Source organism: Gracilinanus agilis, chromosome 4, assembly GCF_016433145.1.
Source record: "Gracilinanus agilis isolate LMUSP501 chromosome 4, AgileGrace, whole genome shotgun sequence".
In the NCBI taxonomy this organism is placed as follows: Eukaryota; Metazoa; Chordata; class Mammalia; order Didelphimorphia; family Didelphidae; genus Gracilinanus; species Gracilinanus agilis.
The window spans coordinates 61,638,074-61,651,223 of NC_058133.1; the positions used below are offsets into that span (position 1 = coordinate 61,638,074).

At 41.3% G+C, this 13,150-nt stretch overlaps 1 protein-coding gene across 1 annotated transcript in view; it reads right to left on the reverse strand.

Moving 5' to 3' along the window:
- Nucleotides 1-11,885: 11,885 nt before the first annotated feature.
- The window catches only part of GPR161 (G protein-coupled receptor 161), a 27,264-nt gene continuing 25,999 nt past the window's right edge, over nt 11,886-13,150 (reverse strand). The window contains exon 4 of the mRNA XM_044674872.1: nt 11,886-13,067. Coding sequence (XP_044530807.1) covers nt 12,820-13,067 — 248 coding nt within the window. The 3' untranslated portion in view covers nt 11,886-12,819. The remainder of the gene's footprint in view (nt 13,068-13,150) is intronic.

Here is a 13,150-nt window from a genome sequence, read left to right on the forward strand (position 1 = left end):
AGACTTAATTTTCCAATATCATCCTTATAAGTGGGAGTAGATAGATATGATTCTAAACCTTTGTCTCACAAGAAAACAGCTTGTTCAGCCTGTTCCCTTCCAGGCAGTAAACAGTGCAATGAATGTGGCTCTAAACATGTACACATTATTCAAGATTAATAGGATTGGTAAAAAAGGGGCGGAAAATAAGGAAGTATGATATGTTAAGAAAATATATTCATGTTAGAAGTCTAAGGACTAAAATAGAGAAGCATGATAGAGAAATTTGGGTGAGGGTCAAAGGAGGGAGAAACAGAAGTCATTTTATTTTTTTTTTATTTTTTTTTAAACCTTTTAACTTCTGTGTATTGTCTCATAGGTGGAAGATTGGTAAGAGTGGGCAATGGGGGTCAAGTGACTTGCCCAGGGTCACACAGCTGGGAAGTGTCTGAGGCCAGATTTGAACCTAGGACCTCCCATCTCTAAGCCTGACTCTCAATCCACTGAGCCACCCAGCTGCCCCCAGAAGTAATTTTATTATTGGAATATACTACACATCACCTGGAAAGAATCTCTCTCTCTGTCTCTCTGTCTCTCTCTCTGTCTCTCTCTCTCTCCTCTCTCAAATGTAGGGTATCTAATAACTTCTGGACTTGCTTTAGTGATGATTTTGTCCTTTATTCTTGGTAAAGAAACAAAAATTATAATTATATTCTAGATTTGATTCTTACTGACAAGGAGGAATTGGTTGCTGGGGTGAATGTGATGGGAAACTTAGGGAGAAGTGACCACTCCACTCTAGAGTTTATGATAGAGAAATAAAGGAAATCTTAGAATAGCAGATTTCAGGTTTTTTTGGGGGGTGGGAAGATAGGTAGGATACCACTGAGTAAATTGCTTCAGAGGAAGTCAGCCCAGAAGGAATGGGAGATGCAGTAGAAGGAAATTCTGAAGATGCAAAGGGAAACGATTCCAGGAGAGGGAAAAAAAAATGTGATTTGTCTGAAGAAACCAATGTGTCTAGGCAGGGAACTCACCAAAGGACTGAGATTTTTTTTTAATAAAATTTAATTTATTGTTTCAAAACCGAATTAGATGATTACAAATATGAATAACATGGAACTTAGGTTTTGAACATTGACATATGTATAACCCAGTGAAATTGCATGTCAGCTCCGGGAGCAGGGTGAGAGGAGGGGAGGGAAAGAACATGAATCTTGTAACCATGGAAAAATATTCTAAATAAATTTTTTAAACTTAATTAGATGGCTTTGCTCTTGGATTTATATGTTCTTGGCATGAATATTAATAGAATAATGCATCAGTTCAGGGATCAGAATGTGAATTTAATAATTACCCTCAAATAACCATCCCAAACTTGGGAGTAACTTAAGCGAGGTTCCTCTACTGCTGGCAAATTGATTCAAGACATTATTATACTATCGTGGGTCAAGATGTCACTGATTTTTCATTGTTTATTGCTAAAGTGATAGCATTGGCTGGATAGTCCACAAAATAGGAGCCATAGAATCCTGTGAGTTGTAGGGGACCTAAAAGGTCTCATCTGCCTCCCACCACCACCGTAACTACCACGGCCCCACCAACCTCAAGTATTAATACATCATACAACATTTCTAAGATGTTCCAAATGTGCTTGAAGCCTCTCAATGATGAAAAAGCTACTAATACCAAGTAACTCATTTCAAGTTTGGATAGTGTCAGTATTAGGAATTGCTTCCTTATAATGAGCCAAAATGCATTCCTCTTCCCTACCAATACCATCTACCCCCTGCTAGTCTGGCGCATCCTTTGGTGCCATGAAAAAAAAAAAACAACTCTTTTTTATATGACAGGCCTTTAAATATTCTGTAGCTATTCTGTTCTCCATGTGTCTTTTCCCTTTAAGATATATGTTAGGTAGGATTAAAAGTTGTGTAAAACTCAACATGGAATTCCAAATCACAGATTAGGGGGAAAAGAGAGTTGGTTGCTAGCCATTAAGAGAACTGAAAGAGTGATGAGAAGTTCATTTAAACGTTGGTGTGATATCTGGCAAGAGTGTGTCCCCAAGAGGATCCCCTCATTTCACTGAGGCATAAAAAGGACAGTTTTCTGGTGCCAGTTTATTATGCTATGAAACTACTCCTGAATGATAAATGAGAAAGCTAGAAATGGTTCCTGGGTTGAGAAAGGCTTGGGCATTCTTATCCTACAACCTAGGGATCCATTCTAGAGATTCCTCTTGGTGGCTTTAGTGTTTTATTCAATTCATTTCAACTCAACAAACTTGCTAAATATCTACTGGAAAGGCAATGAAAGGGAGATCTCAAAGCTTCTTTAAGATTTGGTCATATATGAATATAAGACGCTAGCAAATTGGGGAGGCAATGACCTTACTCCTAGGGTTTAACTTCCCCTGTTCCCCATCTACTCATCTGTATGAAGAAGGGTTTAAAGTTGAAAAAAAAAAACAAAAAAAACCTAAGGAACTACAAGTCAGAGAGCTGTTTCGTAGTTAATGGATGAATAGCTTTTACATAGATGGTGACCAGATCTTCATCCATCTAGTCTTCAGAGGTGAAAATCAATAGCTATGTGGAATGTGCACCAAAAACTAGAATGGGATCACCTTTGGGGGCCAAAGTCTAGGGACCAAGAAGAAAACATTAAGCTTAAGTTAACTAGCTCGCTGATAATCTGCTGCTCTTTATCCTAATAAGATTAGTGCCCATGGGGTGTAGACTCTAAACGATCACCCTAATGCAAATATTAATAATGTGGCAATAGGTCTTGATCAATGACATATATAAACCCCAGTGGAATTGCTCGTTGGCTACGGGAGGGGGTTGGGAGGAGAGGGAAAGAACATGAATCATGTAACCATGGAAAAATATTCTAATTTAGTTAAGTAAATAAACTTTAAAAAATAAAAAATAAAAAGATTAATGCCCACGACAAACTACTGAAGATGAAAGACTTCATAACCAAAGTTCTAGAAGAGAAGAGACAGGACACTAGTAAAGGCAAAACCAAAGAATAATCTCTATTTTTTCTTGGAATGTTGTTGGTCTTATGACGAAGGCAAGAATGGCTGCTTTTCTAAAAGAGGTATAAAAAGCCTCTGTCTTCTGATCTAAAAGAACATGGCAGAATCCACTCTTCTCATGAGAAAGTTTTCTACCAAGAACTTTAGTTGAAGCAAGAAGCTAGAAAGCAATACTTCATAGCCACGTGCCTAACAATGTTGGTGGAGAGCCTGGGTCCAGCATGGTAGCATACCAGTACATGGTAGAACAGTGAAGGCTTTAGCTGACTACACTGTTCAACCAGGATATGCAAGAGAACACCCTTAGTAATAGCATGAAGGCATCACTAAAAGACATGAGCAATGCTGCAGAAATTCTTCTCTACACTTGTGCCAATGCCATATTTCCTACATGCACCTGCTCTTCTCAATAATAATATGTGTATATGGGAGATGGGTCTAATGTTTTTTCCCACTACTTTTCTTATGATGCCATTCCCTAAATATCTTTGCTTTGGATTGTGATCTCTGGCAAAATTATTAAAGGTAAACATATTGGTGGGGGCTCATGAACTACAGTTTTGGGGGAGAATTTTAGGACAATGATTTTATTTTTAAATGTTACCTGGTACAAACATAAACTACCTTACAGGTCATTTTTTTCCCATTCATTAACAACCTTATCCCCTGATGAAATACAGTTTTAAGTGGATAAAGATCCAAAGAGGATCTTCAGCCTTTTCTGAGAGACCCAAATTATGACTTTGGGAATGCCTTCAGGCACTATATTAGGTCAGTGCTAAGAGTAAAGTATTTCCATTTTATCTTTTAATAGATGTAGAGCAACTGAAGGATAGTGGAAAGAAGTTATTTTATCAGGTTTGTGCCTCAGAAAGATTATCTTGGCAACTTTATGAAGAATGTATTGAGAAGGGTAGAAATTGGTGACAAGGATGAGAATTAGGAGGGTCTTAATAGTCCAAGGAGAGATGATGAAGTTCTGATAGGAGAGACATCATGGTGCAGTAGAAAGGAGCCTAGATTTGGAGTCAGAAGACTTGGGTTCAGATTCTGTCCCCCTCATACTATCTTCAAGATCTCAAATGCTTTAACCTATGTATTTTCTCATCTGTAAAATGAGAATATTGGATTAGGTGGCCTCTACAGTACCGTTCAGTTCTAAACATATGATCCTCTTGAGGGATGGAAGATGCACTGTGGAAAACTGAGAAAATTGAACTCTTTGGATGTTGATAATGATGGGGAATGAAGGGAAGGCAACGATGACTTTGAGGTTTCAGATGTATGGGGGCTCATGCCATTTACAAGGAAGAGGGGACAATTTTAGGGAAAGATGATCCTGTCTGAGACATATTGGGTTTGAGGGACTGACAAAACATTCAGGTAGATGGTTAGCAAGCAACTATAGATGCTGGATGGAACTCGAGACTGAATATGTACTTGTAGGTCATCTATGGAGAGAGGTATTAACTGATGTGGAAATAGATGAATTTGCAAAGGAGCAGAGGGTCTAGGGAAAAAGCCATGGTGGACACCTACACCTAGTGAACAGAAGGAAGGCAATGAATCTATGGAGAAGCCTGAGAAGGAATGGTCAAGTAGGAAGGAGAGCCAGGAAAGAGCCTTATACAGAAGCCTTCAAGAGGGAATATTAATTTCCTTCTGATACTGCTGTCCTGACTAAAGGTTATCTCCCCAGACTTTCTCCTGAGTCCCCAAAGCCACCTCTACTGTCAAATCTACCAGGGGGAAGAGGGGCCTGTTGGTTGTGATGCTTCTTGGTGTAATAATGTTTGCAAAATGCAGGTGAATACCATCCTCAGGTATAAAATAGTATTCCAATTGTGGAGTGATATAAGTGCATGTCAAAAAGTTTTAAGGAAATCTAGGAAGACTTGTATGAACTGATGCAGAGTGAACGGGACTGGAATAATTTGTACAATAACATTGCAAAGAAAACTTGAAATACTTAATAACTCTTAACAACACAAAGACTAATCATGATTCAAGGATGATGAAACATGCTACCCAACTCTCAAAAGTTGATGGATTCAGGATGCAGAGTGAGATATTTTTTAGAAATGCCAAATGTGTGAACTTTATTTAGCTTAATTATGCATATGTTGCAAGAATTCCCACCCAACCCTTACCTGGGGGTTTGAAGGTAGGAGAGAGAAAAAATAGATACTTGTTAGTTGGCCCCAAAAAATAAATTTAATTTTTTAAAAGATAGATGGATGCTATAGTTTAGACGTTAAGTGTTATGGCTAAAAGATTGGGAGTCAGCTTCTTACCAGGAGAAAAGATTGATCATTGGTGAAGAAATGGAGAGTCGCTGCTGGTTCTGCAAAGGAGCACAGTGGAGTATATGGAGCTTCGTGATTTATATCTCATTCAGTTTGGTTCAACAAACATTTATTAAGTGCCTACTATGTGCAAGACACCATCTAGGCGCTGGAGAGACAAAAACAAAGTAGTTCCTGCCCTCAAGGAGCTTACATTCTACTGGAGGAAAACAACATGTACACAGGTAAGTACAAAATATATACAAAGTAAATACAATATAATTTGGAAGGAGAATAGCATTAACAAAGGTTAAATAGCAAAGCCCACTTATAGGAGGTGGCATGTGGGCAGACTTGAAGGGAGCTGGGGTTTCCAAGAGGCAGAGGTGAGGCAAAGCATTCACCATGCTTGGGGAACAGCTGGTGTGAAGGGGGGCACAGGCACAGGAGCTGGAATAATATGAAGAGGGAACATCAAGCAGCCAGTTTGTCTGGAATGTAGTGTGTGGGAGGGAGGAACGAGAAATTGGTTGGGAAATATAAATTGGAGTCAGAGTATAAAAGTCCAAAGGGAGGAGTTTATATGTTATCCTGGAGGCACAGGGAAGCATTTTAAACTTCTTGATCAGGGGAGTTACATGTTCAGACCCATGCTCTAGGAATGTCTGGCAGCCAGATTGGGGAGAAGAGAGACTTGGAAGTAGGAAGCCCAATGAGGAGTCCCAAGTTAGGGGTGATGGCAGTCTGAATTAGGTGAGCAGACAGAAAAGGATGGACCGGCAAACTGTCAGGAAGGTGGAAATCAGTAAGACTAACTTTCATGCTTATGGGTGTTGGCTAGTAATAGCCTTTACTTGCCCAACCAGCAACATGGTTGGTGGTAGGGGTAAGGAGTTGGGAAAGGCAGGCAATCAGGGACCTAACTGATGGAGAGGGGTTCCGAGTTACAGTGTTTTGTGCCAGAACCCAAACTTCCAGTGTTACTTCTGCCACTACCTAGCCAAAGGGCCCCATGGGCAAGTTACTCCAAATCTTTGGGTTTTGGGTCCCTCACCTACAAAATGGAGCTAGTAGTATCTGCCCCATCTCCTCACTGGGATAGCGTAAGGAACAAATGAGATAATGCAGCTAGAGGACTTGAAAAGTAGAGAATAGTACACAAGTACATAATTAATATTATAAAAGTTTAGGTGCTTCATGGGATAAAGGTCCTAGAAAAATTGGAGAGCCTCCTGCATATGCTATGCCCCTCTCTTATTTCTCTCTCCTCTTTGTACCACGTATGAATTTAAAGGAGGTTGGGAATTGGGCTTGCCTATGAGGAACTCGTATCAGGACTCCAGGCTTATGAATGTCAGTCATTTATATTTTATACACCGATACACACACCCCCAAAAAATATTTAATTAAGGAAATAAAACTGCTCTAAGTACATTTTCATTTACTTATAAATACTGATTTACAATAATCCTAAATCTTTCTTTGCTTGCTTACTGTTTTTAAAAATCCCAAAACTTTAACCCAAATACTGGTTTCCTGGATGGGTAGTTTCCATGATGTAAGCTGGCCACACACACACACACACACACACGTGTTCCTGTCATGCATCTTCATCATGGAGTGGCACATCATTACACCTCCCAGAAAAATGCCTTCCATCCTCTGTAGCAGGGGTCGGCAACATATGGCTCTTTCTGCAGGAGCCAAAAAGTCAATTTTTTTTCAGGCACTGTTACAGGAGCCACACTGTGAGCACTGTACGGCTCTCACGAAATTACATTTTAAAAAATGTGGCGTTTATGGCTCTCACAGCCAAAAAAGTTGCCGACCCCTGCTCTATAGTATTCACATACAGCAGCGCTACTACACGACCTTCCCTCATCTTTACCCCGCATCCAGGGTCGATTTTCTCCATCATGTGCAGCATTTTCTAACGCTAAGGTGAGAACACCCAGATCAGCAGTTTAACAGAAGTGGTTTAAAATTCTCTACTGGCTAACACTGTTCGGGGGGAAAAGGTTTAAGAGTTTTTGAGCAAAATGAACTCGGTGATTTTGTGATACATGTACATAAACATAACACTGGCCAAAGTTGTGCTCCTGTAATCTGTGAAGATTTAGTTTGTGCTCTGAGCCAATCCCACCATGTCCTGTGGGTCTATGGTTTCTTAAGGTCAGACAAACAAATACTCTCCACAGAGCCCATGTTCTTCAGTTTGCCAAAGTCTGAAGAATGTTCCTCTGTATAAAAGTCAAGTCTGCTTGGTCTTCTGGTACCCGTGTCTTTCTTGGAATGCTTCCATGTCTTTTGAACTGCAGAGGGCTTCTTCCCTCCCTAAACTATTAGAAAGACAACTCCATCTTGAATCATTATACTTAAATATCTTTACGAAAGGGTTGAATGAGATTGGTTCTTGAAGGAGGGTCTGTGAACTCGTTTCCTAAAAATGCTGATAACTATTTCAACAGAACTGATTTCCTTTTGTAATTCGATGTACTTTATTTTAAGCATTTAAAATATTTTTCTGAGAAGGATACCATAGGCTTCACCAGATTGCCAAGGGAGCCCCATCCATAATACAAAAAAGTTGACTCTTTAACCCAGGTGATCTCTAAGCCACATCAGGTTCCTATAATCCATGATTCTAAGATGTACAGCCAAAAAAGAGGGCTCTGCCTCTGGACCCTCACTCTTTCCTATCTTTTGTCTCTTCACACATCTTCCAATTGAGTTGTTCTACATTCTTGAGTGCTCTACATTCTTAAAATTGTTTTTAGAGCTTGGAAGAATTAGAAGTGATGGTAAACCTTGGCCTATCCCACCAGGCTTCATGCACTGAATTTCAAGCATCTCCTTAAAGCATGAAGCGGCCACTAGCTGATGGATTTGCCTGGACACATTTAGCTTGGCTGATAAATATTTCCTCCCGTCCAGGCCTATAGCCATATGTCGAGGGCAAGAAACGAACAATTTTGGCTTCTTTCAATACCATAGAGAGAGGGAAACCTGAAAAGGGCACTTTTTTGTACTTCTCTGCAAGGTCGATATATATTGTAACTTTGTCATCTGTGTATTTTTTTGTACGAAATGTATACAATCCCTCGATTTCTGTGTCCCTCAAACTTGCATCCATTGCCCTAATCCCTCCTCCTAAACCCATTTTTCATTGAAGATAACAGTGATAATTTTCATAGCGACTCTGAACATCTATTCCCCTAAGATGGAGAGGTCAATAGTGCTATCCCTCAAGTACCAATAGCTTGCCGCAAAGTCCTTAACAACCCTCAGCACATGAGACTCTTGTTCCTAAACACAGGTAGTGCTGGATGATCACTGAGGCTCTAAGACTCTCTGCAGCATAATGAAAAGAGAGAAAGCAGTCAGGAGGCTTAACAGCCCTAAAAGTGCCCTGAATTACTGTGAGAAGGCAGCACCCTCAGAGTCATTACTCAGGTGAATAGACAACTGGAAGATTAATAGCTTTCCATCTTGTCGTGAGAGGTTTTCTCATTTTAACAGTGACACTACAAGAATGGATGGCGTTAATGTGGCCAGAAATCTCAACTGAATGGGGAGAGTCCAAGTTGTTTAATTTTTTTTTACACCACCTCTACAGGGGGCTTACATGAAGTTCTCTTAGGTCAGATTCTTCTGAACACAAAGGGAAATGTTAGGAATTGCCTTAGTACACACTGTCCCTACCAATTAACTTGAATAAGGTAATTTACAGGGTAAGACAAAGCACCTGCTAGTTTGTAGAAAACTAAACTGGAGAAGAGAGATTTATAAGATGAATCTTAATATTGCCCGTTATGTGTACCAGCTGGCTTCCCGGGACAATTTTCTCTGGAGCTTTAGCCACTCGGGGGAAAAGGCATCCTAAACTATCCACCTTCCAAATATTCTTTTGATGCACTGAAAAAATTCAAGGTAACCTGGCAGATGGTGTACCCTATTCTTCCAAAGCACCTTTCCTTCCCCCAGCAGCTGGGCTCAACATGGGGGACAGTGGTGAAATGTCAGAAACTCTCTCTTCATCCTTTGTCACTTGTCCCAGTTCCATCCTTTTGTCCCTAGTGGCTGGTCAGAAATATAGCCCTTATAAACACTGTCTCGGGTAAATTCTAAGGAAAATGGAGACGAGGAAGTTTTAGAAAGAAACCTTTTTCTGATATCAGGAATTCTAGACAGGTGGGGTGGGAGATGCAAAGATCTGATGAACTTTCACATCTCACAGGAGGGTTCAGCAGCTGACATCCTTCCTTCCTTCTGCATACCTCATCCCTTAGAACAGCCTTCAGATCCTTAGACCTGGGACCTCGGAGGTCATCGGAAGAGAAATTCCCTGTACGGCATCTGTTCAATGTCCACTTGGAGACTTCCAATAATAGAGAACGCATCATTTCCTAACAGAGCCTAGACCATTTTGGGGCAAGCTCTCATTGACCAAAATAAACTTTTCTTTACATTCTTTTGAACCTAAATCTATTTCTCTCTAGTTTCTACTCAATTGTTTGCCACTCTGCCCTCTGGGGCTGACTGCAAGTATAATTACTCTTCTAACATGGCAGCCTGATACCTGAAGAGTCCCGTCCTCCCTAAAAGCCTTCTCTTCTCCAAGAAAATTATCCCTAGGGTCTTGAATCAATCGCTGTACAGCCTCCCACTATCCTGGTATTCCTTTGCTACATTTGCTCTAATTTGTCAGTGGCCTTCATAACTCGGGACTCCAGATGTGACTTAAGTCCAGAGTATAGTAGCCCCTGTGCAGGGGGCAGCTGAGTGGCTGGCCCAAAGCACGTCCTGGGTTCAAATCTGACCTCAGACACCTGCTAGCTGTGTGACCCTGGGCAAATCACTTAACCTCCATTGTCTAGCCCTTCCCACTCTTCTGCCTTGGAACCAATATACAGTATTGATTCTAAGACAGAAGGTGAGGGGGTTTTGTTTTGGTTTTGTTTTTAAATGGCACTGTGCATGTGCAAAGGCTCTGAATCTGGAGACAGAGGAACAGGGTTCAAATTCCAACAAAGGACCTTTGTCAAGTCATTTAAGCTCCTCGAAGTTGGGTTCTTTATCTGCAAAGGAAGGGTACGACAACTTCCTAGAAGTTAGATCCTATAAACTCCCTCACCCTGGACATTGTTTCACTGAATGCAGTTTATGATTATAATAGTATTTTCTGGTTGCCATATCACATGGCACAATGGACTCATCTACTCGGTCTCCTAACTCTTCGTGAAATCCCTCGTCTAGCCAGAACCCCCTCCTAATGCACCTGATTTTTTTAGCCCAAGGGTAGAACTTCACATTGATTCCCATTCCATTTCATCCTGTAAGTCACTTGTGATTCTTGCTGGCTTAACATCTTCTGGGATCCCTACTCTGCTTTCCAATTCCGGAGCTCTCCTGCCATTTGTCAATCTGCTAAGCACAATCCCATCTTCACATGACACAAGAGGGAAAAAACTGGATAAATGTGAACCAAGGTCTCATTCTCAAAAGGGGAGAATAGCAAGATTTCACCATGGGCCAACACTATAAGATCTTTTACAAAACCCAACTAAAGATGCTTTTTACTTACCTCACTGCTCTATAGAGTGGATGCTATGATTGCATAAAAAGTGTAATGCTTCCACCCGCCAAATTTAGCTGCGTCCCATATGGAAGTGACACTAGGACAGAGAACCTTGGAGAATGGCTACGTGAAAGCAGATACGGTTGGACCACTTCTGAGACCTAGCTGGTCAGAGAGACAGTGACTGGATCTCTGATTTCTTAAGTAAAGGGAACTCCTCGATAAGGAAGTTCCACCAATGCAGGATGGCACCTTCTCTAAAATGTACAGTTCTTAGGTTACTTAGAAGACTAAGAGACTACATCACTTGTTCAGGATCACACAATCAGTCTGCATTAGAAGCAGGTCTAGAATTTAGGTCTTTTTGGTTTCTACACAAAAGATGCTGTCTCAGTCATACTCTGTCCAAACCCCCAAATTACAAATGGATCTTTTTATCCCTAAAAAAAATCCCACCCCATCCAGGTCAAGGGAAGATGACAGGAAAGGAATGGATGCTTCTGAAATCTTAGGTTCAGTTGGGAATTTATGGACATCCTCAGGCCAAACCTCTAAGGTAAAACTAAGAAAAATCTAGCTTTAGGAAGCTCGCATTCCCACTGTTCTTTGTACCTTTGAAGAACTCTACAATTGAGGCCCTTCTTTCCTACATTTCCTCTTGGCTGGACTTCCTCAGGAAACTATGGAAGTGGAAAGGTAGATCGAAAAAATGCCCCAGGTAACCCCTTCCTTGTCTATGCTAAAACTTTTGATTTGAAGATACAAATACTGTTCCCTAACTCCATGTTCATTCTCTCCTTCAATGTGAAAGAAAAATGACCACCAAGTTCTGGGGTATATCTTGAAAAGCAGTGACTAGCTTTTTGAACCATTAATTCTTTTCTAGTTCTGTTCTAAGATTATTTATATCACAAATAGAAATCCATTTAGTGAGGATTGAGAGGATAACTTCATCCCCAAATATAAATGTGAGCTGCATTGTATAGTTGCGCCGAGCACCATTTCCCCTACCGAGTCTCTGCCATTAATTGAAAGTTTTCAACTGGAAACACGAGCTCGATGACCCCACTTCTGTCTCATGAATAGTGGTTTTCCCCCTTTCTCGTGAAATAGAAACACCCTTGGATGAGCAAACCCAATGGTCTGGTCTTCAATCTACTCTCTGGCAAGGACAAACTCAGCTCCCTCTGACCTGGCCCCCCTGTAGCCTTTAGCAACAAGCACCCACCAACCAGCTAGGTGGCTAGCTTGGGCACCAGCTCTTAGGATTTTTAATCCTTCATGTGCTAGGAATTCTGCTAGACAAGCCCTCTGATTTTCTTCCTCCCCAGCATGAGCTGAATCACTGCACACAGAACCCAAGGGCACAAACCAACCCAAAGAACAAGACTCTCCTCTGATGCCCTTGGAGAAGATGGAGAAGGATGCCCTCTCTCGAAAGTGCATTCACCTCTTTCTAAGGTTCTTGGTACAATACACCATGAAGGTCCCTCAGTAAAGAAAGTGATGAGTAAAGCAGCCTCCTCACCAGGGTGACTGGGCTACATTCAAATTTCTCTGCCCCAATTTCGTGGACCTGGCAACACTGTCCTCTCCAAATAAAATAGAACCGTGCTACATCTGCTTGTCTATGTGCCTTGACTCCCTTCAGGGATAAAAAGTTACTAGAACCTAGAAGATTGGCTACAGCTTAACAATAATCCTAAATTAGTTCCCAACTGTAGCAATTTTGTCATTTTTGTCATTTTTTCTCTCTTTCTTTTTTTTGGTGCTTGTATATCAGCTCCCCACATTGTCCTTTAAAAACCAAGTGTGTCAATCCAGGGCCCCAGTTTCATTGGTAAGGATCTTGATTTCTTGGCATCATATAGAATGGTATATAGTCCCTGCCCCTGACTGGTGTCTCCGGACTCTCACTGATGGCCTCAAAGCTAAATGTTTCCTTCGTCGATGCTCTGCAGCTGCAGCTTCTGGCTAGTGTGAGTTCGACTGCCTCGGCGGCTCACAAAGCTTCCCCCTGGCACAGTCCGAGTTGCCAATAGTACTCCAGGCAGAGCCTCCTCCCCAAACATGCTAATCTTGGCATCTGCTTCAATGGCTCTGGCCAAGCTGGCTGCATAGCTGTCCAGGGACTTGTGCACTTCGGCCTTCACGTGGAGAATGGAGGATTTGGCAGCTTCTAAAGGGGGGAAGGAGAGAGAGAGAGAGAAACAGAGAGAGAGAGAGACAGAGACAGAGACAGAGAGAGAGAGAGAGACAGAG